Here is a 24,908-nt window from a genome sequence, read left to right as displayed (position 1 = left end):
ACACAATAAATGAAGATAGTATGATTTTTTTTTGCATAATATCGTTGTATAGAAACTTTTTTCTATATGGATATATAAATAATTACGAATTACGTTGTCTGATTTTGTTTGCTCATAATTATGTTAAATAATTATTTGATGTTTTATATGTTATTAGTGGAAGAATATTCATTAAAAGAAAAGAAAAAAAACATACAATTTTTGTATGAATGAGTTAACTTTTTTTTATATGGCTCTTTTTTTTTCACTCACTTTCTAACTCTTATCATTTTTATTTGGTTCATCCACATTTTAGAAAACCATGTTTGTTATTATCGTGTTAGAAGGAGAACAAGTCATTCTACTAGTTGTCAATGTTGTTGAAAGTGAAGAAAAATGATACGAGGCAAAACAATAAGAGTCGATATTCATAAGGTTTTATGAAAGTGAATATCCAACTTAGTTAGACATTTTTTTAAAGTTTAAAACAAGTAGACCTCTATGAAGTCGAAATCAAGTATCTTCCTTGAACCACATATTTAGCCGTGAAATTGTCTCTTCGGATGAAATTGCATAAAACACTCTTAGTTAGTTGGCAAGGTTAGTCTTAGCCAAAGATGAGCACACCTAGATTGGGTCAAGGTTCAAGTCAAATTCTTTTCTAAATCCGTTTTGATTCTAACTTGTTTCGTCACTTAGATTGGTATCAAATTCGAAATATTTAGCAAAAAAAAAAAGTTTAGGATATCTTAGAAGTATATAAGAAGAGAGAGGAAGCAATGTGTGAAAATAATAAAACTATATATGTAGGGCCGAATAATGAGAGAGAGAGAGTTGAGTTGGTTGTATAAGATAAGATTTTTTTTAGTTCCTTATCCCTAAATCTAAGTACACGTCACGGTCAATTTGCGTCAACTAATGGAATTCAAAATTTTCATTATATTCATTCAATTCAGTTTTAAAATACATTTTTAAATGGGCATTGTCAAAAATAATAATATATATGAGATAACAGGTGCATTTTCTAAATTGCAAAATTAGCAAATTTAAAAGTCGATAGCTCTCTGATAACCTTCGGATAATTTTATGGTAGTCATCTGATATTACTAACTACTTGTTATACTTGTTATATTTACAATATGTAAAAAAGATGTATCATGAACTGTTTTTTTCTAAATGCTTTTGTCATATAATATAATTTTCCTTTTCAAAATGCACCAAACTCAATTTTTTTTCTTTACAAAATATAATAATTTTTTTAGAATTAATAGACTTGACAGACTTTAATTGTTAGATTGTAAAATTTTACTATATTTATAAATATTTTTAATCTGGTCCATACATTTTTAACCTTCATTTTTCATAGTCATAGTATATTTAAAATGTTTTATTTTGATCCTGGTATGTCTACGTACTTTTTATAAAATGACAATTTTGGTTCATTTTAGTTTTAGTTTCGTGCCATGCATATGAATCAAAATTATTTATTCATTTTAAAGACCAAAACGAATCAAATTAATCCCAAAGATCTAGAGATCAAAGTAATATTTTATTCTAATGTCGACCAAATAATATTTAAACTTTACATTTAAATTCATCTCACACTTTGTTAAAAGAAAATAATAAGACTCAGTTGAAGATTTCATAATTTAAGAATGATATGAACATTTGTCAAAGTGAACATAGTTCAATTAACATAAAATATATATTTTCTTTTAAAATATCTAAGGAAAGTTCCATTTTGAATATTTAAAAGTTTGAAATCTGTTTCAAACTGACACTTATTTTGTTGTCAAATTTTTTGTCGATAATAATCTATATATAATCGCTAAACTTCCATCTATAATACTTGTTAGTTAAGGCACATGACCCACAACAAATAGACTTTATTCATTAATATAGCTAAACCTAAATATTTATCTTTAGACAAGCAATATGGTATATAACACATCATACTCTTCAATGACAATGTGCAAAATTTCTTTATCAAAACATTGGCCAAAACTTGAGGGCCCTAGTCACCTACTAGACACCATACAACTTAAACACATCACCCAATAGCACGTCTCTTTGTCTCGAATTTGGTCAATCATATGGATTTTTTCATCATGTGCAACCTATTAGTTCAAAACAACGTTCTATATTAACTAATGAAAAGGAGAGATTCATATTACATAAACAAACACAATTATTTTCATTTGATATGAGATATTTTGAGATAGTTTCAAAGAATAAAACTACGCGGGGTTATTCTCAAAGTGGACAATATGGTACTAATGTGAAAATATGTGAAAATATTCTTCGTTATCATTTGGTTCATTTGTTGCCCTTATGAAGACATTTTAGTATTGTGGATGAATCAACTCCAAATTGAACATGGAAGTGTTTGAGATGCACGTAAAGCTCTATTATAAGATGAATATTTTTTCTTTTTTTGAGGGAAAAATATTTAGGATGCGATAGCAGTCAACATCAAATATATTCCACACAAACAATAATTTATAGTTGTCTTTATATAACGGAAAACTCTCGTAGGTGGTTGAGAGTGGATTAGTGGACGGACGAGGAAAGACCTAATACGATACTTTGTTCAATTGAGATACTTTTGGCACATCAACCCTAATAAATTAGAGAAACATGAGAAAGTAGAGAGAAAGAGAAATATTTTAAGATTAGTGAGTTTTTTTGTTTTTTTTGGGTATTTTGTAAAAGGGGTATTTATTTATAAAAAGACTTTTAGATCCTTAAATTTAACGCTACACAAAAAGACTATGTGCACAAGTTTATCGGTTTTAATAATTTAACATGTAAACGTTATTTTTTTCATCTTTCCAATAGGTGACGAAGCTACTAAGACCTTCTCAAAGATTGTGTGTTTATACATGTACGACATTTTTTTAGTAAAACAATCGAATACAAAAGATCTAAATTTCAACCTCTATGATTGTATACTAGTAGAGCATATAGTTAATTTGTATTTAAAAATGAAATAAGTTTTTTGGTTAATGGCATGGATAATGCCTTCCCCTAGTCTCTCTCCCTGACAAGGAGTTCGAGTTTGAATTTGTTAAAAAGCATGCCTAATATCAAAGTTTTGAATTTGTTCAACTTTTATTGTAAAAAGTATTGTCAAATATTTAATGAGATTTCTAACCATGCATATCAATAAATTGTTTCGGGACCATACATATTATAAATTAAGTTGTTACATAATTAAGATAATCTTAAAAGCACGTTTTTTTTCTAATTTTGTGGTAAGATGATTTGGTTGATCGGTGACGGTGTTTGATTTTTATTTATGATTTTATTTTTAAAAATTTTGTTAGATTTTTCTTTTCGGAGAAACTAAATAAAAAATTTGGAGTCAAAATGCGAAGTAGTTTTAGATAAAATAATCCATGCTTGAATAGTTTCTTCGAAAATACTTTTACCAAATATCGACTATGATTATTTTACAATTTTATTTCCTTAAGCTAAACTCAGATTAAAAAAAGAAAAAAAAAACTAAATATCTTGTCATAAATTTTAGAAATATATTCGCCAATTATAATTTGCGTAACGAAAATTATTATTTTATTTGATCAATTTCAACAAAAACTAACTTCTTTGCTATTGGACTAAATTCGACATCTAATTTGATGATCTCAATCCTTGATATAAATAAATTTTTACGCTCTAAACCCAATTTTTTTCCAATAAAGTACTAAATTCATATAATATATAGATAGATAGGAAAAAAATTGAATCAAATAAATCGAGTAAAAGAAAAATTGAAAATCAAGCCTTCTTTTAGTAATTTTTTGTTTTTGAAAATTAAACGGGTAGATACTACTACTTCAATTTTAACATTTTTACTTTGTCATGTATTATTCTTTTAACTGTTTAAAAAACAAGTTAAAATTTAAAAATTAAAACAATAATTCTCCAAATTTTGGTTAAGAAATCAACCATTTATATAAGAATTAGGGGTGAGCATAATAGGTTGAAAAACCAAACGAGAAAAGACGGAATAAAAAAGTTTGGAGTAAAAAAAATATAAATAACAATTAAAAAAAATTAAAATTACAGTTGGTTTATACTTTTACACAATGGATGTGAATATTTACGAAACTAGTTAGTTTAATGGGAGTTAAAAGAATGAAGCAAAAGAAAGAAGACAGAGTGGTGGCGTACAATAGAAAGGAAGCCTCCGCAAAGAAACAGAGAAACTGAATAACAAAAGCAAAGAGCGGTTTCGCTTCCAATACCATTTTGCCAACTATAAATACTCCACTCACTAAACCTCCCAATCACCTTCATCATCATCATCATCACCTCCTTCATCGTTCACGAGTCTTTCATTTACGCATAAAACTTTGTCAGAGATTCAACAAACGTCGATCATGGCGATGAAGCAGGCTGCTACAACAGCGATTCGAGCTCTTTCCTCTTCTCTAACCTCTCACTCATCACCTCTCCTCAGGCATCTTCATGTGAGCCATTTTACCTTTTCCTGCTTAACCAATTCCATTTCTCTAACTCCAATTATTGTCTCACAACTGCCTTACTCTTCTTTTTCTTCTTTCATTGCGAAGTTTGACGTTCTTTTGTGGAGTTTCTGGAGTTAGGAAGTTGAATTTTCGCCATTTTTCTCTTCTTATGGATTTGATCGCTGAAATGTGTGATGTTCGTCTCTCCTTCTCCGATCATGTTTTTACTCCTCTGTTGTTGACAGATTGTATTGCTTTCTTTGTTTTCACTCTTCTGTCGTTAATTACGAGAACAGGAAGTCTAATTTGTGTCTTTGTGTAAGTGTTTGATAGAGTGGTGGAGGATGGATTTATGGATTATCGAAGCTACTTTTGTGATTGATTAGTTTTTCTAGTCTCCGATCGTGAAGATAGATTACTAAAACAGCTAGGTCCAGTTTGTGTGTTTCTGTGTGATTGTGAGCTAGATCGGAGGTGGAGGGAGCGTTTCTGGATACTTGAAGTTGATTCTGTGATTTGTGAATTTGAATTTAGTTAATTAACGGCTTTCGTTTCTCCCTTGATTATGATCAGGCTTCTGCAGAGAGCAAGAAGATCGTCGGTGTGTTTTACAAGGCTAATGAGTATGCTGCTATGAACCCTAATTTTGTGGGATGTGTGGAGGGAGCCTTGGGCATACGCGAATGGTTGGAGTCTCAAGGACATGAGTATATAGTCACTGATGACAAGGAAGGACTTGATTCTGGTAAGCATCTGATCTGTCAAAACATTTTACCTGATTCGTCTGTCTGTATTCCCTATTTTACAAAGGGCGGGTTTGTTCCCGCTAAGACCCGATAGATTAGGAAGACGAAGAACTTTCCGGGCCAGACAGAACCAATGGCATTTTTAGGCTGAAATATACTTTATGTTAAATAATCAAATATTTAAATATAAATTTTTTAGCGTTTTATAAACTTTATTTAAATGATAATATTCTAAATGTTAACTTTTCATTTCAACTTTGGCAGTCAACATTTTAGATATGTTATTCCATATTAATATTGTTTAAATAAAAAAAAAATCAATATGTGATTATTAAATAGACTTTGTCACTCAACTATTTCATTTCATTTTTTACGACTCAAATGGAAAACTATTTAAGTGTCTTTTGAAGCATAATTTTCAAATAAACCATCAATCCTTTTTTGGACTAAAGGTATCTACTTTTGTTAGTGAAAATACTAGACAGTTCATTTAGTTACATACCAACTGTGTTCTAATTGGACCCATTTGGTTTTGTTCATTTTTGTTTCAGAACTTGAAAAGCACATTCCAGATCTCCATGTTCTCATAACAACCCCCTTCCATCCTGCCTACGTAACTGCTGAAAGGATAAAAAAGGCCAAGAACTTGAAGTTGCTTCTCACGGCAGGAATTGGATCCGATCATGTTGACCTCAATGCTGCTGCTGCTGCTGGACTAACGGTTGCAGAGGTTACCGGAAGCAATGTGGTTTCAGTTGCGGAGGATGAGCTAATGAGAATTCTCATTCTTGTCAGGAATTTCCTACCAGGATACCACCAGGTTGTTAATGGTGAATGGAATGTTGCTGGAATAGCTCACAGAGCTTATGATCTCGAGGGCAAGACTGTTGGAACCGTAGGGGCTGGACGAATTGGCAAACTCTTACTTCAAAGGCTGAAACCTTTCAATTGCAATCTCCTCTACCACGATCGACTCAAGATCGATCCTGAACTTGAGAAGCAGATTGGAGCACAGTTTGAGGAGGATCTGGATGCAATGCTACCAAAATGTGATGTACTTGTCATCAACACTCCTCTAACTGACAAGACAAGGTATTGATTTTGCTTCATAGTGTCTCATGAACCACAGGGAAGTTCGTCTACAATACTTTAGATTGGAAGCTTTGGCACTCATGTCTAAACACAACTTAAATTTGATACTGCAGGGGACTATTTAACAAAGAAAGAATTGCCAAGTGCAAGAAAGGAGTACTGATTGTTAACAATGCTCGAGGAGCAATTATGGATACTCAAGCTGTTGTTGACGCTTGTAACAGTGGACACGTTGGAGGTAATTGGAGAATATAATTCTTTAGCAGGACGGTAACATATATCAATTAGTCAATATATTATGCTTTTATTTGTCAAATACGCTACACATATATAGAAAATAGAAATCTCAAAGTGAAACTATTTCGACTCCCTACATGTAAACATATGACATATCAAAGGGGTAGTACACTAGTTTCTGGAGGGTGGACATTAACTTTTAGTTGCTATATAATTAGACAATTGAAATTAGAACACTCCCATGTCAAATTTACAAATTTCTTTAACCTTTGAAGTAAGGCAGCTTTACTTTTCAAATAACTCAAAAGGGCATGGATAGAAGACAATAATCTTTCTATCAGACACTCCCACATGTCAAATTTACATCTAGGAGGTTCTTGTTGATCTAGACTAAGAACTCATCTTAATGACTTACTATGGATGATTCAGTCAAATAAAGTTAATCCCAATTCCATTATTGGCTAATACTTCAAACTGTTCTTAATATGCAGGTTACAGTGGTGATGTGTGGAACCCACAACCAGCTCCCAAGGACCATCCATGGCGTTACATGCCTAACCAAGCTATGACTCCTCATATTTCGGGCACTACCATCGATGCACAGGTATCATCCTCTTCAAGAACAAAATTTAGATTCTGAGTATACCCTTTAGGCTTACTCCCACCAATTTGTGAAAATGAAAGTTATTATTATACAAACTCAAATATAAGTTTGGTTTCTTAACTTTTGGGGTATGAATTTAGTCTCGTTTCTTAAAAACGTTTCTATAATCTCTACTTTGTGTCAAATAAGTTTGTCAACTGCATGCTTAATGTTTAATATAGTTAGCATGCCATTCTAAATTTACAAAATTAATGAATCTGATAAATATAGACTTGATACTTTTCAGAGTACAAAACTAGACTAACACAAACTTAAATAAGAAGTTCGAATGTGACATAGCTTAAATGACAGGTAGTATGTGTTAACGACTAAAAAGTATGTAGTTTGAATCACCTATGCGAACAATATGCTTTACAAGCTAGACGATTCTGTATTGCACTAAAAAAATGTAAAATTTCAATATCCAATGTCTATTAGCTTGTTCGGTTTCATTGTTGACCGTATCTACTAATGTTACCTTCAAGAAGAATATGCTTTACAAGTTAGCTAATCTTCTATTACTGTATTGACATATTTACTAATGATACCATATCGGAAACAATGCAGTTGCGATATGCTGCCGGAGTTAAGGACATGCTTGAAAGGTACTTCAAAGGAGAAGAATTCCCTGCTCAAAACTACATCGTCAAGGAAGGACAACTTGCACCTCAATACCGGTAAGTGCTTTAGGTTTTGTCTTATCTGCCATGGTGTCCTCCCTCTCTCTCCCACTTAGTCAACAATTAGTTTCCAAAATAAATTGGCTTCTGTGGGAGTTCACTTGTGCCTTCAAAATCAGCGTCTTTGTGAGTCTTTTTTTCTGTATGTATCTCATCATAATGTAATTCCATCTAAAATGGATATCTTTGAGGATGAATCAAAGTTTTTTTTTTTCTCCCTTCCTTGCCTAAAAAGGAATTGAATTGATAGAACCAATTGCTCAACTGAACATATCGAAACCAATGAAATGGATCAAAATTGAACTGAATTGTTAGAAACCAACAATGATATAGTGTAATTCAACTAGATTGGTTTCTCTTTTCTTTAGTTTAACAGATATCGGGGTAGATGATCAATGAGATGATGATTAGTGCATTATCTTTTAAATTATGTTTGGATTGACGAATACGGCTATATTGTATCTCATCTCAAACAATGTCCAAAAAGAACGTTTTAGATTTATGAACAAACTATATTAATTGGATTTTAATTAAACTCACTCCTCTAATCTCGAATCATATAGATACCATAATTAACAGCCAACTTTAGAAAACTGTGGAGCAAAAGATTCAAACTCTTACAAATTGACAAAACAACCAAACAAACTAAACTAAATTATGACTCTTAAGTTTCATTATTCTCTTGGAGAAATTGGAGGTCCTTCATTTGGGCTAAAATAGCTTCTTTTGACAAAGGCTGTGGCTCTGGAACAATGGCAGTGTCCTTACCTTCAGCAATTCTAATTGCTTTCTCTTTCAAAATCCTCTGAATCTCAATTTCCCCAACAGATGGAAAAACAGCACTCAACATGATGACTAAAAGTTTCTCATCATCTTCCTCTATTGGGTCTCTCCCAAATGAACAAACGTAAATGGCATCAAGTGCTTTCTCGATTCGAACCTCCATCGGAATGTTCGGAACAGCCGCTTTTAGTTTTTCTCGTTTCTATATACATAGATGAACATCGTTTTATTCTTTTAGGCAAAATGAGACTTTAAAGTGGAAAAATATATGTATGATATGAGTAACAAACCTCTCTAGCCTCATTCATCATAGCAAGGAAAGTCTCTTCTTCAAACTCAATATCATTTGAAATCCTAAGCCTTGCTACTCCTTCCAAAATTTCCTCTGATTTAAGCAAACCAGCTCCCACGGCTGCTAGCCAGCAGCACAATAGAACATACAATGGCTCTCCAGCCTACCACAATCAATTATTCTACTTCAACACAAATCATTATGATTTACCTTTCTTGGTTTGATTGATTTAGTAAGCAGCATTATTGTAATTCTAATCTTAAACTTGCAATATATTTAAATTAATAAATACACCATTGCACTTACGAGTACAATACAACCTATTTCACCTCTAAACTTGTTAGGTTATATAACTTCTCAATTTCATCAAATTACGCTTAACTTGAACCTTGGAAAGTTTTGCAACTTTAATCATTAACTTAGTTCTTGCTCCAAATAAGTTAAAAAGAGGATTTAGTTCTCCTGTGGAATCAATGGAATATAAAAAAGATATTACTAATTACTGAACATTTAAAAAGTTTTAAAACAAATTTTACCTATCATAAGTACTTGTTTTTTTAATTAAAAAAACTAGAGTAATTATTATTTTGAAAAAGAAAAAGTAGAGTAGTTAATGAAGTATAATTTAAAAAGGATATTATAAACATAAATAAAGATACACATTTACCTTGCCTTTTCTTTCTTGAAATTCATAGAAAGCTTTAGACTCCATAATCGTACATTTCTTCCCAACTCGTCTACGAAACTCCGCAAAATCGATAATGTCAGTGCCGACGCCGCCTTCATCGCTCAGAATTCTCGCGATCAGTCCGACCACAGGCAGAGATCCGATCACCTTACTTGCAAAACCGGACAGAGAGTTGGGACTCTCCATGTAAGCCTTGATGGAGAAGGCGCCGGCCGAATTCGGGTTCCGGCGTCGGCCATAAAGTTTGCGGAGAAAGAGGGGAGAAGGAGAAATGGGGTTAGAGAGGAAGAAGAATTTGGGATTGGAGTGGAGAGAAGATGAAGTAGTGCTAGTTGAGGTCACGGACATGGCTGCGACTCTCAACTGTTGTTCATTCTCACCCTCTCGTTTATATATGTTATCCGATTTGGGATTTTATTTCTTCTATTCTCTTTTTATCATTATTATTGTAAAATCTGAAATTGTGAATTCTGATTGGGTTGAATTCTGATTGGGTTTTGTTGGGCTGAATGGATAGGCCCATTTGGCCCATTTATGGGATTTTCTTTTAAAAAATTATTAAAGGAAAAAATCATTTTCAAACAATTTTATTAAAATTAGTTTTAACAGGGAAAGGTTAAAATTATATTATTATAGTTAGATTTATTGATAGCCATAACTTTCCCTTTTCTATTTACAAACCTTTGATCTCAAACTAAAGGTAAATGACAATTGCTTATAACCATTCACAACGCTGTCTTTGTCCATAGGAATCAATTCTTTAGCAACCAAACAATAATGTCATTCAAGAACTTAATTGTAAAGGAAAGTGACCCATGTGTTCATTCAACACTTTTCTTCACGAACTATATTTTTCGTTTTAATTAATTTACCATAACCTCTTTTATTTATATATATATACATGAGTTTGATATATTCTTTAATACAATAATTAGACGATGAGATATTCAATCTTATAATAACTATCTATTATCTAGGTTGACACAGAGCTAATATGATGCTTTATTAAGTTAAATGTACATTCCCCCTTAAAACATTACATAAAAAAAAATCTCTAATCATTCAAACACATATTTTAGAAAATGTTACACAAATAATTGGAGCATAGAGGAAAACTAATGCGTGGCCAGGGATGTGCCTAACTCTGGAAATATTTCCTCCACTACCTCACTCATTCCTTCCTTGTTCCATTAAGGCAAGTCTTCTTCAAGTCTAGTCTGTATACCATAGAAAATTAGTATATTTAGTGAGTCACGATAACCCATAAAATCCATTTGAAAAAAAAAAAAAAAAAACAATTGGTCCACGTAGTGAGCGAACTTCCCTAAATCCTAAAAGTAATATTTAATACATCATGGATCATCTTTTACTTTCAACATTAAACTTCTACTGCAACTTCTTAGATGGAATAGACTTAAATTTGTTCATTTACACCTTTGATGTTTAGGAATGGAGATTATACCCTAGGCTGGAGTCATAAGGTCGGTCTTCATTGTATTGCAATTTAATTCCTTTCCAAAAAAACAAACAAACTAATAAGACATTCTTAGCGTTAATGCCCCTAGACGAGACCCAAAAAAAAGAGAGAAAAATTAAAGGAAACACCTGAAGGCTGAAATGCGTAATGCGTAATGCGTGTGGGTCACATTTTTATTTTTTGAAATATTAAAAGGGAAATACACAAAATTGCTTTCCCTTTGCTTTGTTTTGATTATAAATTACCATTTAATCGCCACGTTTTTTGGCGGCACTTTCTCCCCATTACTCCCTCCTCTCTGTACTTCATTTCTTTGCTAACTCCCAAAAACCAAACGTCTCCCTCTCTTTCTCTTCTTCTTCTTCTCTTCCTCTTCCCATTCTTAACGAACAACCACGCCAGTAATTTCATCTGCCATTTCTTTCTCCTCAATTTCCGTTTCCTTCGTATATACATATCTTTATCCTTTCGCTTCCTTTTTTTTCTTTTTTTTCTCATTCTCTTTCGTCAGTCCAAGTTCGAGGAATATTCCTTTTTGCCGAACCGCAAGGTATGGGTGCGTCTCTCAACGACGAACTGATGCTTCCTCCTGTTCGCAACTTCAATTCCTCTCTGGATGTCCGCTGCTCCAAACACGTTCATGACAACGTTCACGGCAACATTTATCTTGATCCGGTAATGTTTTTTTTGCTTGTTAAGATTTCATATGTAATCTGGATTAAATTTTTGTTTTCTTGTGAAAACGTTGCGGTTCTCGGAATTGGAATTTGATTTGTGGAGTTTTGGTTTGTTTTTGCAGTTATCTTTGAAGTTTATTGATACCGAGCAGTTTCAGAGGTGAGTTCATGTTTGTTGTTATTGTTGTTGTTGTGAGACGGTGGAGTGGTGCTATTTCTTTATCTATGGAGGAGAATATCCTTTGGCTTGTGTTTATTTTGATTTTTTTATTTTGTTATTGAGTTGAGTGTGTATTTTCTAAAGAAATATGAAAAAAATGGCCTGTTTGTTAGTTTTGAAGATGAACTCTGTAAGCTGTTGTCTGATTATTTGACTCATTCTTGTATTGCAGGCTTCGTGAATTGAAACAGCTTGGTGAGTATTTTTGTATGTTTATTCATTTTTGTTAATGATGTTCTGTATTTGTTAATCCTTGAATTTAAGGTCGCTACATTCACAAATATGAATATGTATTTAGGAGGTGTGCATATGATACTATCAGGTTAGCTGTTTCAAATCAGAAATATGAACGCATTTGGCATTTAGTCAAATATTGCTGGGGATGTCCTGATTATAATCGAAGTTAAGTTAATAAACTGGTATTACTGATAGAAGCTCGTGCTTCACTCGTTGTTTGGTTTGGAGTCTTTGGACTATATATTGGCATGTTTATGACAATTATATTGTGAACTTGTTGATCACTACATATCTCAGTGACATGGTGAGGAGTTCTTACCTTGAAGAGATTGTTTTTAAGATTGTTCTAGACTGAACTTTTTCTTGACAGTTTCACTGTAAGGTTCATCTTAAGTCTTCTAGGCACAAAATTTAGTAATATTCAATGTATACTATTAGTTTCATGTGCTTACAATCAAGTTCGTATACTTTCAGGTGTGACACATATGGTATATCCAGGAGCTGTACATTCTAGGTTTGAACATTCTTTAGGAGTGTATTGGCTAGCTGGAGATGCTGTTCAAAAGCTTAAAAACTACCAAGTACAAATCACTTTTTTGATTTTGTGTTACTTATGCAGTAGTTTATTTATGGAGTAGTTTCAAAGGCAATTATCTCTTATTGATGCCTCATTATTTTAATCTTATAGGGAGCAGAGCTTGATATTGATCGCGGTGATATCCAGACGGTGAAACTTGCTGGTAGTTATTTCTGTCTTACTTTTTCTAATTTATGTTACTTCTTGTTGCGATATCTGTTGGTTTGTTTTCACTTCTTTGTTTGTTTTTTCTTCTAATTTATCTAACTTTACTGAGAGCAGTTCAATTTATCTATTTATTTGTACTTTTAATTTATATAATTTTTGTTTGCGATGTCTGTTGGTAATTACTTCTTTGTTAATTTGTAGGCCTTCTGCATGATGTAGGCCATGGGCCTTTCAGTCACCTTTTTGAGCGTGAGTTCCTCTCCAAGGTTTTGAGTGGCTATGAATGGTAATTGACGTCTTCATTATAGATTGCCTTTGGTTATGAATCTGTTTTCCTTTGTTATTATTATTGTTGTTAATTGTTTTTTACTTTTTAGGAAAAATATATAACTTGAGTAGCGTTTTTGTGGAAGTTATATTTGTTTGCCATGTAATTGATTCTTTTATTTATTTATTTATTGTTTCATTATAGGTCTCATGAACTTATGTCAGTTAAGATGGTTGACCATATTGTTGATGAGCACCACATTGATATTGATTCTGGAATGATAAAAAGAGTTAAGGTATACTTATATAGTTTATATTTTACCAACTATTTGGTACTTTCTTTGATTCAAAGCATATCATTCTTACATTGGTTACTAAGATGCTTAAGTCCAAAAAAGAAAAAAAGACTGAGAAAAATTATATTGGCCTACCTTTATGATGCCCAATATGTTAAAAACTTAGAAGTTTATGATTTAAAGTTTAATATCGGTACTTTTTTGAATTTGTCAGGAGATGATACTGTCTAGTTCTGAATTTGCTCGGCCAAAGGTAGGAATTTTGTTGTTATATTCTGCAATTTTACCTGAAATTTATGGTCTGTACGTACATTTTATGTGTGATAAATAGGGTTCAAGGGAGAAGGGTTTCTTATATGACATTGTTGCAAATGGACGAAATGGAATTGATGTGGACAAGTAAGTGATTGTTGGTCTTTAAAATTTTAATTTCAGTTACACGAGTCTGCCAGTTGAAATATTACATCTACTTTAGGTTTGATTATATTGTACGTGATTGCCGAGCTTGTGGTTTAGGATGCAACTTTCTGTTTGAGAGGTATGTCTGTCTTGTATTTTGATTTAATTTTTAATTTTAATTTTTATGGAATGGGGGGTTGTGGAGTTTGTTGTAAGGTAGATTGTTATGTGTAATCTATGCTTGCCATGCAGGTTAATGGAGACTATGCGAGTTATAGATGATGAAATCTGCTATAAGGCTACTGACTGTCTGTATCATCAGGCTATATTTGTTTATTTCAATTATAACTTAAAGTTTTGCTTATTAGTTATGATTTTCCAGATCTTACCATTCACAAATTGTTTGCTACTCGGGCTGATTTGTATCGAACAGTTTATACGCATCCAAAAGTTAAGGTAGGAATATAAGAATATAAGTCCCCCCCTCTTTCCTTTTTGAGTTCAATAGAGAATAATACTTCAGTCAAATTAATCATTGGTCTTTATGCCAATTCCTCTCTTCTTTAATAATGTTTACCCTCCTTTACAGATCCTAACTCTATTTTCTATTTTGATACACTTGTAAGAACTCATTTACATAGGATAAAAACTTACAAGTAGAATTAAATTCTGAAAAGCTATCACTATAGATATTTCTTCTGAATATGCAGGCCATTGAGCTTATGGTAGTTGATGCTCTGTTGAAGGCAAATGATTATCTGCAACTTTCATCGTACATACATGATCCATCGCAGTATTGGAAGGTTTTAAATACTACTTATCAAAGTTCTCATGCTCATGATAGTTTTTCTGCATAAATTCTTTACGGTGTTTCTTTTATCTTTAAACTGCAGTTAGATGATTCTATAGTTAAAACAATCGAGACAGCTTCAGAGAAAGAGCTAAAGGAATCTAGGGATCTGATTTTGCGAATCCGCAGAAGAAATCTCTACCAGGTTCTGAACTTTTCTTGTTGCCATTTCTTCAGCGGTTCAATGTTAAATATAAGATAAAGCGCTAGATTGTGGAAATATGTACAAAGTGAAGCTGACACTTTTGAATTTTTCCGCTTTTCCAGTTCTGCAACGAATATGCTGTCCCAAAAGACAAACTGGAAAACTTCAAGGATGTAACTGCTAAAGATATTGTTTGTTCTCAGGTTCTTTTTCTTGGACATATTTTTTATTTTATTTTTTAGAATCAACAGCTTTCATTGAGAAGAAAAAAAGAAAGAATACAAGAGCATACAAAAAAAAAGAGTGCACCAAACATTTTTTAAATGTATACTCATTTCTTAAGTTAACAAAGTAGAGTCTGAATTTAGCTTGTTTGTGATATCATTGTTAAGAAAAATGGTGGAGTGCAGCTAAAAGAGGAGGACGTTGCTGTCAGCAATGTTAGGATTGACTTGACACGTGGTAGAAAAAATCCTCTCGAAAGGTTGTTAAGAAAGTAAATTTTTTTGGGGGTGACATCATTCTGATGCAGTAGTTGTGGTAAATTTGTTGTCGCTAATCTTTTCTCTCTTCTTGTGCATGTTTTCCAGGATCCATTTCTTCAAGGTACACTACTCATTCATTATACTTTTTAACCTTGTTACCTTTCAAATTATATCTTTTCAGAGCTTATTGGATTTTACGTGAATCTTTGTTCTCACTCAATATTCGAAAATTAATATTATAGGCAAGATAGCACGATGCCTACCTTAGACCTTTGATATATATAGTGAATGATTAACATCGATTGGGGAGGATTGGGAGGTTTATTGTTTCATTAGTAGCAAAATTTCTTGCTTTGAATATTTGTCACACTGTAATACATGCAACTGGACTTGTCTTCGTTCTTGTGTAAATCTGTAAATAGTATGTCTGGATGTGAGCATTAAAAATATAGCCTATTTAAGCCTTTGCCCAAACTATATTAATGAATTCAAGTAATTATTACAAAGTTTTGTGGTGTTCGACTCTTTGTAACTTTAAAAAAAAAATCAAACAACATTCATATGTCCAATTTACATCTCAACTTTCCTGCCAACCTCAGCATCTTTCTGCTCAGTACCAACATGATTAAGGCAACGTTGACAGTAGAGCAGAGGGGAGAAATCAAAGAAAATTTGTAAAATAAAGAGGGGGGTTAGAAATAAGTATGTGAAGTAGCTATTTAGTTGAGGCATGAGATTTACTTAATCCCAAGAGCATCTCATTAAAAAACCCATTTAACAGGAAATTTTGTCTTGTTGTCATCTTTCTATTTGTAGTATTATAACAGGTTCGATTCAATTTTCAGGATTACGAAAGCAACGATAAATTCAAGATTTCTGATGATCGCATAAGCCATTTACTGCCAACATCATATCAAGATATGATAGTGAGGGTGTATTCCAAAAAACCTGAGTTGGTTCGTATACTTCGATGCAAGATTATTGCAATCATGTTTTTGTTTCTGTTTTCTAAACCTAAGTACTTTTCCATGTAATCTACAGGTAGAAGCCATCTCAGAAGCATTTGAAAACTTTCAGTTGAAAACTTATGGGATTAAAACACAAGTACATGCAACACCAGATAAGAAGAAACGGCGCATTTGATGTTACTTTTGTTGATATTACCTATTCTCTTTTACAAAGTAGAGACAGTACTTCAATACACAGGCTTACAATTACAGATTCGTGATTTTGACTTTCCCTCCTAGAAGCTAGATTCATGAGGAATTTTGTATATGACACACGCTACTGATTTTAACCCGGTTTAGCTGGAGGATCCTGCCACGAAAATTTTTTTTGGTCAACAAGTTTTGTTGTCAACCTTAGGGACAGCTGCTGAAGATTTTGAGCCTGCGTAATACTCAATGTTGCCTGGGACTCGTCAGCTTTTAGTTTGTGATGATTGGTTTATTATTTGACAAGGTTTTATTTGCATATTTGTCTTTCTGAATTCAGTATTGTACATCTTACCATACTTCGACCTGTTTCTGTTGTTAAATGTGGTTCTATAACGTCACGTCAATACAGATCAATATCAAAGTACTCGGGCGTTGTGACACCTTTTTGAATTTGTTCTATATTGTAAAGTCTCGGTCTTTGTTTTAATACTTGATAGGAAAGTTTGATGCATCTTAGATAGAATTTGATGTGATACGTTTGTTAGTTTCCCCAAAATCTACCTCAGTTTCCCCGTAGACTTCATGTTGCTTTAAACTTCTACGGCTAAAAAAATGCTACTGATATATTTTAACGTGCTGCCATTTTGTATATTGTTGTAGTGTAATGTAATGTAATGTAATAACTAAAGTATTTGGAGTTAAGTTGCAGGTTTGTGGAAAAAAGGATGATGGGAAAATTCACGAGGCATCTAAAATCTCAACCATCAATCGAGATCGAAGTCCAACCCACAATATAACAGGTACATCGCTCTTAATCCCCGTGACTCTCCCATCCCTTTTAATTTTCTTCTCTTTCAGTGCCCTCTTGAAGTCAAAAAGGTTAAGCTTCACGGATCTTTTTCCTCCCTAGTTTTAATTAAACATGACTGGGGAGGGACTTAAGCGGGCTTGGAATGACTCACTTGAAAAACCATTCTAAACCATTTTTGTTCCAAGGAGTGGGGAGTAGAGTTGTGAACCCCACTTTTTATTTGAACTTGTGGGTTTGAGAACTAGAAAACAACAATTTTATATCTTATTAACGGCTTGTGGGTCTCGTGAATTTACAATTCATTCTACTAATTGCTTCAAAAATTTATTGAAATTAAATAATTACGATTTAAATGTCCTAATTGTTTAGGTGAAAGTTAACTAAACACAGCTTGTTTAGCATGAGAAGGTATTAAAACTATTTTAACTAGAGAGGAATGCCCTAAGTTTACTAGAAGTTGAATTACAAATTTAGCTGAACGAAAACTACAGTGTTGTTTAATTACACATTCTTTTACCACTTGAAAACACAAAAACAAGTTTCTATCTCTTTACTTAAAAATTTTCAATTATGGTTTGAACTTTTTGTCATTCAAGTCCTATGTTGGCATGACATGCTGACTGAATTAGCAACCGTGATGATGAAGTACAATGGGGAATATCTATTGGTCTGTCTGCCCTCTCTTATGCTGCATTGTAACCAATAATAGATTCTTAGTCCAATTAGTATAAATTAATGATATTAACTGCAGAGATTTACTAAATTAAGATAGAAAATCAGTAGATGCTATGGGAATTAAAAGAAATTTAAGGTTCAAAGATTGAATATCATTGTTCCATTTGTTTACCTATGTAAAGTAGCAAAGATACTTTAAAATACAGATTAAACTACAAGGTTAATCTTTGAACTTAAATGTCCCTTTTAGTTTGAGCCTTAAAACCTCAAAAGTGTTTAATAAGTTTCTACAAATTCAAAATATCTATTAGGTATAAATTTGAAATTTAGAAACTTAGAATTTGTGTCTAATAGATTTTTCAATAAATAATTTTAAAAATTAAGTAATCACATAAATACAATTTTTTTTAAGTTTTGGTATTTGGAATAAACGATAGAAATATACCTTGAACTTTTGTACGAAATAGAGATAGTGGGAAGTTGAATAGAGTATATATTGAAATGGGCAGATTCTAAGTGTGTGTGTGTGTATATATTAATTGAAGAGCATCATATTGCTCCCCACTGCAATAGCATCTTATTTGTATTATTATTTTTTAAAAATGAAAATTTATAGGTCACTCAAGCCATTGCAATAACAATCTTTAGTTCCTTTTTTCTCAAAAGGGTACTAAAAAAATATTTTCAAAATATGTTAAAACATTTCTCGTTTTTGGAGGCTTGGTGCCAGTGGGGCTCTGTCTCACCACAAACATTGGAAGCCATAGATTCTTCAATCATTAATGGGAAATTGATTGTATAATATGCATTCATTGTTTGGCCACCTAACTAAAGTTTTTTAGATACAATTTATAGGGGACATACAAAACTGACCAGCTTTTGTTCTTGCATAAATCAACATTTGCACTAAAGAAAAATCAACTTTGTAATTAGATTAATAAATAAATTGGTTCCTTTTCATTATTACTAGTGTATACTTTTGAAGGTAATTTTTCATTATTACTAGTGTACACTTTTGAACGTAATTTTTAACATCGTTTATTAAAGAATTGTAAATGAAACAAAATCTATAATAATCTTCTATCAATACTAGAATTGGTAACGGGTAGATTTTAAGAATTGAATTTAAATTTTACTTTATTTATAGTTTATTTTATTTGTTATATTACTAATACTTTTAGCATGATTGTTATTTTTGCAATATATTCGATGTTAGTTTCTAGTAAAATAATAATGTTAATTTTTATTTTATTTTCAAGATTGATGGTCATCTGTTATTGGCATGTAGTTTGAGATACAAACCCTTTTTCTTGAGATTGGAGATTAAAGTTGTTATACAAGTAAAGTTGTTATACCCTTGTACTAATGGATAATCGTCTCTGCATCACTTTCAAATATGGAAAGAATTTTATACTAAGTGAAATTAACGGAAGAGTTTGCAGAAATAACAATAATAGAGTTCATATCACCTATATTTTTTCAGAATTGTAAAACTAGCAAATTTAAAAGTAGATTGTCGTTAGATTACCATATGATTACGGTTATATTTGTCAAATTTGCAATATGAAAAAAAGAATATTGTAAGCAGTTTTTTTCTAAATTCTTTAATCATAAGCAAAGTTGTAATTTAAGCAATACGATTCCTCAATTTTCATAGACATTTCAAAATTTTTCTTAAAATTATTGAACAAAAACTGAAAGAGAAATGATTGTAAATGGTAAAATTGCTTAAATATTTATAAAATAAAATAATTTTTTTAACTAAATCTATCGGTTTTTATCTAAATTTTTGTTATATTTTGTTGAATTTATTGTTATGGTTTTCTTTCTTTAAATCATTTATGATATAATAAATTCAAAGACTAAAGTTTGAAAGAAGAATTGTTAAAAAGAGAAGAAAAAAAAGACAATGAATGTTATTTTAAATTTCATAACTTAAGCTATAATTAATTTATAATTTATAAGGAACGTAAGAAAGAGTGAGAAGATTAAAAAAAAGAAGATATGTACAGCTAATTCTCGTACAGAAAGCCAAGTCAAAGGCATATTTTAAAGTATTATTGTTATTTTCTCCTGCCCCTCCCTCCTAAATCAACCCTAAACTCTAAATTAAAAATAATAAATAAGAGTACATCATAAAATTCCATAACTTCCATTTTAACTGCTTTGGCATGTGCAGTGCACAGTGCACAGTGCACAGTGCTGGTACCCTCCTACAAAACACACCTTCAAAAACCCATAACAAAACACAGTCAAACAAAAAGCCATTAACCATTTGACCATAAACTTTCCCCAAAAGGAACGAAAAGCACAAGAAAGAAAGAAAGAAAGAATTGTGTGTGCGTGTTATGTGTGTGTTGTGTGTGTGTGTATAAAACCAAACAAGAGCGTTCGTAAGGGCAAAGAAGAAACCGATGTGGGTTTCATAATCCATGTGCCCACATGGATGATGGACAAAGGAAACACAGAGTAGAAACCAATCACAATCTTCTCTCTCTCTCTCTCTCTCTCTCTCTACTTCTACTTTTCTTGTGCTCACTATTATTATTAATTTTCTCTTTCTCCTTTCATCTCTTTCTTAATTCAATCTTCAACTCCATACACACACGAACAAACCCATTATTCAACTGACCCAGAACACGAACCATTGTTTCTGTGTCTTTCAATTTCTGTCGTTGGTTTGTTGAAATTGGTGGGAAATTATGAAAGAAAAGAGTGAAACTGGAGGTGGGTATGTGAGAGCAGATCAAATAGATCTGAAGAGTTTAGATGAGCAGTTACAGAGACATTTGAGCAAAGCATGGACTATGGAGAAGAACAAGAGGAGGGAAGATGAGGAAGGTGTCGGCATCGGCGGCGGCGGCGGCGGCGGCGGTGGTGGAGGAGGTGTTGGCGGTGGAAGACCCGCAATCACTAGACAGGAGTGGGAGATTGACCCTTCCAAACTCATCATCAAAGCTGTCATAGCTCGTGGCACTTTTGGAACTGTTCATCGTGGAGTTTATGATGGTCAAGATGTTGCTGGTACGAGATTTTTCCTTCTAATTTGTTGTTGAAGAAATGAAATGCACCCCATTTTTCCAAATGGCTAGTTATTGATTCTGAGAAAATTTGTTTATTAATGCATGGTTAAAAAACACTCAATCTGTTCTGTTTTCTTTGTGTTTTTGTTGCATTTATCATTGGGGGTTCTTAATTCTCTTCATATGGTATTCTGTGGAACACCCAGATTTTGAATTTAACATCCGATAAGGTCATCAGTATTTTGTTTTTTTCAATTCTTGTGGAAGTTAGTTCATAAATGAAATGGGGTTTTTGAGTTTTTACTTCTTGAGGATAGATTTGCCTTGAACCTGTTTGAGAGTATGACAAAATGAGAACAAACTCTTTTCTGCTACATCAATATTTTTTCTCAACTAGAGAAAAAGAGAGAGTATTAGTAGATGGAAAATGATATTGTTTGGAATTGAATAGAAGTAGCAGAGTTCTGTTTGGCTTTCTTTCTTTCGTTTTTTCCTTTTTTGGAGCTATGGCCTCTTTGTAGATATTATCCTCAACAGAACCGTGATTCACGAGATTGGCTTGAGCAGACAGTTACTTGCATTAACTATCACAGTGTTCTTTTTTTGGAACTTTTGTGTGTCTCCATTAATTGTTGATATGCACCCCTTTTGAAGACACAGTTGCACATGAAATTGAAAATGGAAGCAACCAAAAGGAGTTAATTAAAAATGAGGATTTTGTTTTGTTACTTACTGGCTACTAGTTTAGGTTTTGATTTTATTGGGATATCTTGCCTTCTTCATGATGAGTTTTGGGGCATTTGTTTTAATTATTCATTAAAGTCTATTTTGACTAGCTTTCTCTAAGAGATTAAATGTTAATTAATTTTTCCCCAGTTAAACTTCTTGACTGGGGAGAAGAGGGTCATAGGTCAGAGGCAGAAATCGCGTCCCTTAGAGCGGCTTTTACGCAAGAAGTTGCTGTTTGGCACAAGCTTGACCATCCTAATGTTACAAAGGTAAACTTTTATGGTGTGCTTCATAACTCGGCATTCAACATGACCTAATCCAAAGTTCATCTATAATTTTATATGCATGAAGGTTACATTACCTCTTTTTTGGTTACTTATGAATAAACTGATCTAGCTTGAGAAAGCTCGTAACTAAGAATGCTTCCTTGTGAACTTAATTAATAATGACCAGGAGAGTACACATCTAGCATCAAGTTCTTAACAAAGGCACTTAAAATTTGCGATGAAAAAAGCAACCAGCTTAATTAATTACTGATATGAAGTAATTGGTTCTATTGGCGTTTGACGTTCAAATTTATCATATTTTGAGGATCCTGTTTTTATGTAGGTTTAAAAAAGTACTAATGGTTTTCCATTAACTTTTGCAGTTTATAGGAGCAACAATAGGCTCCTCAGATCTACACATACAAACAGAAAATGGCCAAATTGGCATGCCCAGCAATATTTGTTGTGTTGTTGTTGAATATTGTCCTGGAGGTGCTCTGAAATCCTACCTCATAAAGAACAGAAGGAAAAAGCTGGCTTTCAAAGTAGTCGTCCAGCTAGCTTTAGACCTTGCAAGAGGGTTAGTTCAAATACTGAATCTCTAGTATTTTTTTTCCATTTCCCCACAAAATTCTGAATTCTTGAACTTCTTGGAAATTTGCTATCTTTTTGTACATTAGACTCGTGCTTTTAAACTCAAGGGGAGCTACCATTTGTAGGTTGAGCTATCTTCATTCACAGAAGATTGTTCATAGAGATGTCAAAACAGAAAATATGCTTCTGGACAAAACGAGAACGGTAAAAATTGCAGACTTTGGCGTTGCTCGTGTTGAAGCCTCAAATCCCAATGATATGACTGGTGAGACTGGAACACTTGGGTATATGGCTCCGGAGGTATATGCTTGAATAGCCTAGACTTAAATCATGCAATGAACTCCAATTTCTCTTCTTATTTGGCTTGTATGCTTTATTGAATTTTGTTGTTCTCCTCATCCTCCGCTATTCTATATCTTAAATCTTGAATGATTTATAAGCATCATATCTTATCCATACTCTAAAATCTAACTATAACTATTGGTGAAAATTAAAAACTAACTTTAACTAGCAGCAAACAATGGTGCAATGACTGCTTACTTCTTATAATAGGTGCTGAAGTTTGATCTTGATGCAAAAATAAGTTTTTTTAGTAGGGAAATACTCACCATTGTAAAATTTGAGATGGCTAAGTAACTTTGTGATGTGCATGGAATTCAACGAGCAACTTTCATAGCATTGAGACTTATCACACCTCATACAAGTTTATATTATTTCAATATGTTCCTGTTTCTTGAGATCTAGACGAAAAACATAACTGAAAGATAGGGAAGTAAATATGAGCTTTGATTGATTTTCAATTTTGGCGTGGTAGGTAAAACTTTAGTCTTTCCTCATTGTGGCTGCACTGTTCAGTTTGTTTACTTAGCTAATATTAAGCTATCAGCCTTTTGGTTACTTCAGATCTGACTTTGGGATGACTTCAAACTTGGTAGGTTCTCAATGGCAATCCATATAACAGGAAATGTGATGTCTACAGCTTCGGCATCTGTTTATGGGAGATATACTGCTGCGATATGCCGTATCCCGACCTTAGCTTCTCAGAAGTTACATCAGCTGTTGTCCGACAGGTAGGTCAAAAGAATACATCACATTTCTCTAGCCATTTGAAATTGTGAATGAACTTTGTCCAGTACATAGTCATACCAATAATATCTAATATGCTTGAATAGACAATGCACCTAACTTTAATACAAGCTAAAGATGAAATCTCAATTTCTCTAACTGCAGAATCTGAGGCCAGAGATTCCTCGGTGTTGCCCCAGCTCGCTTGCAAATGTAATGAAGCGATGCTGGGATGCTAACCCGGACAAGCGTCCAGAGATGGATGAGGTTGTAACCATGTTGGAAGCAATTGATACATCGAAGGGCGGAGGTATGATCCCCCTCGATCAGTCACAAGGCTGTTTTTGCTTCCGTAGGTACCGGGGGCCTTGAACACAATTGCTTCTTCATCGAGCAAAGATGACGACAGCAACGACAATGCAATATCAAAGATATTCAAATTGTAATTTGTCCAATTGAAAAGGAATTGGAACTTGAGAGTCAAGGGATAAGTAGAGTGAAGGTTTATAGGCTTTAAGAGGAGCTACGCAATATCTGTGTTTGTAGTGTGGATTTTGTAAAGCTTTTCTTTCTTTGTAGCAATCCCTTCCCTCCCCTTGTGAAGAAAAAAAAAAAAAAAAAAAAGAGAGTAAGTTTTCCTTGAAAGATAAGCTTTAATGTTCTTCTGTTAACTTGGATTGAACATTTACAAAGCTTCATTAATAAATATTTGGGCAATGCTGTGGCTTACCTTTAAAAAGGGGAAGTCTTGGAATCATATTTGCATAGTTTTTTAGTGCCAAACAAAAGGAATCTCACAATTTTATTTCTTTGAATTTTTAAATTGACCAAATCATCTAAATGGGTTTCAAAATAAATTTAAAATTAAACTGGTTGGTTGATATATCTCAATCCAATTGATCCAATGAATAAAATCAATCAAAATAATCAAAACTCAGCTAAATAAATTTGCTATATTTTTTTAAAAAATAAATTTCATAATACCAAACTTGCTCACTTGACATTGTTTGAGTTAAATAAACCAAAGAATGTTTTAAAAAAGATCTCTAATTACAATATGAATGATTAGTTAACAATGATCTAATCTCAATCATGGATTTATAACCTTTTTGCATGTGGCTCGTACGTTTGTAAACACTCGATGCAATGTATAATACATCCTTCACTTTAAATTTTGTTTC

The 24,908-nt window shown here is 32.7% G+C and overlaps 4 protein-coding genes across 6 annotated transcripts; 3 read left to right on the top strand and 1 right to left on the bottom strand.

The window, feature by feature from the left end:
• The first annotated feature begins 4,119 nt into the window (after positions 1-4,119).
• On the top strand, positions 4,120-8,064 carry LOC101213516 (formate dehydrogenase, mitochondrial). The gene is made up of 6 exons (XM_004141041.3): positions 4,120-4,451; positions 5,022-5,193; positions 5,746-6,286; positions 6,400-6,524; positions 7,015-7,127; positions 7,734-8,064. Exons 1-6 carry the CDS (start codon positions 4,362-4,364, stop codon positions 7,845-7,847), a joined length of 1,155 nt encoding a protein of 384 aa, XP_004141089.1. The 5' UTR covers positions 4,120-4,361; the 3' UTR covers positions 7,848-8,064.
• Positions 8,065-8,320: 256 nt separating this feature from the next.
• LOC101213103 (photosystem I assembly factor PSA3, chloroplastic) lies at positions 8,321-10,014 on the bottom strand. The gene is made up of 3 exons (XM_004141039.3): positions 9,589-10,014; positions 8,920-9,084; positions 8,321-8,831 (listed from the first exon to the last, which is right to left on the bottom strand). Exons 1-3 carry the CDS (start codon positions 9,955-9,957, stop codon positions 8,511-8,513), a joined length of 855 nt encoding a protein of 284 aa, XP_004141087.1. The 5' UTR covers positions 9,958-10,014; the 3' UTR covers positions 8,321-8,510.
• A 1,316-nt stretch (positions 10,015-11,330) lies between these two features.
• On the top strand, positions 11,331-17,213 carry LOC101212867 (deoxynucleoside triphosphate triphosphohydrolase SAMHD1 homolog). 2 transcript variants are annotated; one of them, XM_004141038.3, is made up of 19 exons: positions 11,331-11,761; positions 11,886-11,923; positions 12,156-12,178; positions 12,695-12,801; positions 12,909-12,960; positions 13,167-13,251; positions 13,438-13,528; positions 13,743-13,781; positions 13,860-13,927; positions 14,004-14,066; positions 14,180-14,235; positions 14,310-14,383; positions 14,638-14,730; positions 14,821-14,922; positions 15,045-15,125; positions 15,315-15,406; positions 15,513-15,528; positions 16,253-16,363; positions 16,449-17,213. In XM_004141038.3, the coding sequence occupies exons 1-19, from the start codon at positions 11,639-11,641 to the stop codon at positions 16,548-16,550; spliced, it is 1,416 nt and encodes a 471-aa protein (XP_004141086.1). In that variant the 5' UTR covers positions 11,331-11,638; the 3' UTR covers positions 16,551-17,213. The 2 variants fall into 2 exon arrangements, with proteins under 2 accessions (XP_004141086.1, XP_031739378.1); XM_031883518.1 differs by lacking the exons at positions 11,331-11,761; positions 11,886-11,923; positions 12,156-12,178 and adding an exon at positions 12,282-12,597.
• Positions 17,214-20,401: 3,188 nt separating this feature from the next.
• Positions 20,402-24,484, top strand: LOC101212631 (serine/threonine-protein kinase STY13). 2 transcript variants are annotated; one of them, XM_031882380.1, is made up of 6 exons: positions 20,402-21,074; positions 21,950-22,071; positions 22,452-22,648; positions 22,749-22,962; positions 23,598-23,732; positions 23,893-24,484. In XM_031882380.1, the coding sequence occupies exons 1-6, from the start codon at positions 20,753-20,755 to the stop codon at positions 24,097-24,099; spliced, it is 1,197 nt and encodes a 398-aa protein (XP_031738240.1). In that variant the 5' UTR covers positions 20,402-20,752; the 3' UTR covers positions 24,100-24,484. The 2 variants fall into 2 exon arrangements, with proteins under 2 accessions (XP_031738240.1, XP_004141085.1); XM_004141037.3 differs by having other exon boundaries at positions 20,421-21,074; positions 22,788-22,962.
• The last annotated feature ends 424 nt before the right edge of the window (positions 24,485-24,908 follow it).

This window comes from Cucumis sativus, chromosome 3 (assembly GCF_000004075.3).
Source record: "Cucumis sativus cultivar 9930 chromosome 3, Cucumber_9930_V3, whole genome shotgun sequence".
Classification (NCBI taxonomy): domain Eukaryota; kingdom Viridiplantae; phylum Streptophyta; class Magnoliopsida; order Cucurbitales; family Cucurbitaceae; genus Cucumis; species Cucumis sativus.
Note: the sequence above shows the minus strand (reverse complement) of the source record. Positions and strands in the feature narration are given on the sequence as shown.

Excerpts from the sequence above, each read along its gene's own strand:
- LOC101213516 (XM_004141041.3), top strand. The coding sequence starts at position 4,362 with ATGGCGATGAAGCAGGCTGCTACAACAGCGATTCGAGCTCTTTCCTCT. Across the intron at positions 5,194-5,745 it reads CAAGGAAGGACTTGATTCTG|AACTTGAAAAGCACATTCCA; the intron begins GTAAGCATCTGA and ends TTTTTGTTTCAG. Across the intron at positions 6,287-6,399 it reads CCTCTAACTGACAAGACAAG|GGGACTATTTAACAAAGAAA; the intron begins GTATTGATTTTG and ends TTGATACTGCAG.
- LOC101213103 (XM_004141039.3), bottom strand. The coding sequence starts at position 9,957 with ATGTCCGTGACCTCAACTAGCACTACTTCATCTTCTCTCCACTCCAAT. Across the intron at positions 9,085-9,588 it reads TTCAAGAAAGAAAAGGCAAG|GCTGGAGAGCCATTGTATGT; the intron begins GTAAATGTGTAT and ends TGATTGTGGTAG. Across the intron at positions 8,832-8,919 it reads TGATGAATGAGGCTAGAGAG|AAACGAGAAAAACTAAAAGC; the intron begins GTTTGTTACTCA and ends CTATGTATATAG.
- LOC101212867 (XM_004141038.3), top strand. The coding sequence starts at position 11,639 with ATGGGTGCGTCTCTCAACGACGAACTGATGCTTCCTCCTGTTCGCAAC. Across the intron at positions 11,924-12,155 it reads GATACCGAGCAGTTTCAGAG|GCTTCGTGAATTGAAACAGC; the intron begins GTGAGTTCATGT and ends CTTGTATTGCAG. Across the intron at positions 16,364-16,448 it reads ATTCCAAAAAACCTGAGTTG|GTAGAAGCCATCTCAGAAGC; the intron begins GTTCGTATACTT and ends TGTAATCTACAG.
- LOC101212631 (XM_031882380.1), top strand. The coding sequence starts at position 20,753 with ATGAAAGAAAAGAGTGAAACTGGAGGTGGGTATGTGAGAGCAGATCAA. Across the intron at positions 21,075-21,949 it reads TGATGGTCAAGATGTTGCTG|TTAAACTTCTTGACTGGGGA; the intron begins GTACGAGATTTT and ends ATTTTTCCCCAG. Across the intron at positions 22,649-22,748 it reads GCTTTAGACCTTGCAAGAGG|ACTCGTGCTTTTAAACTCAA; the intron begins GTTAGTTCAAAT and ends TTTGTACATTAG.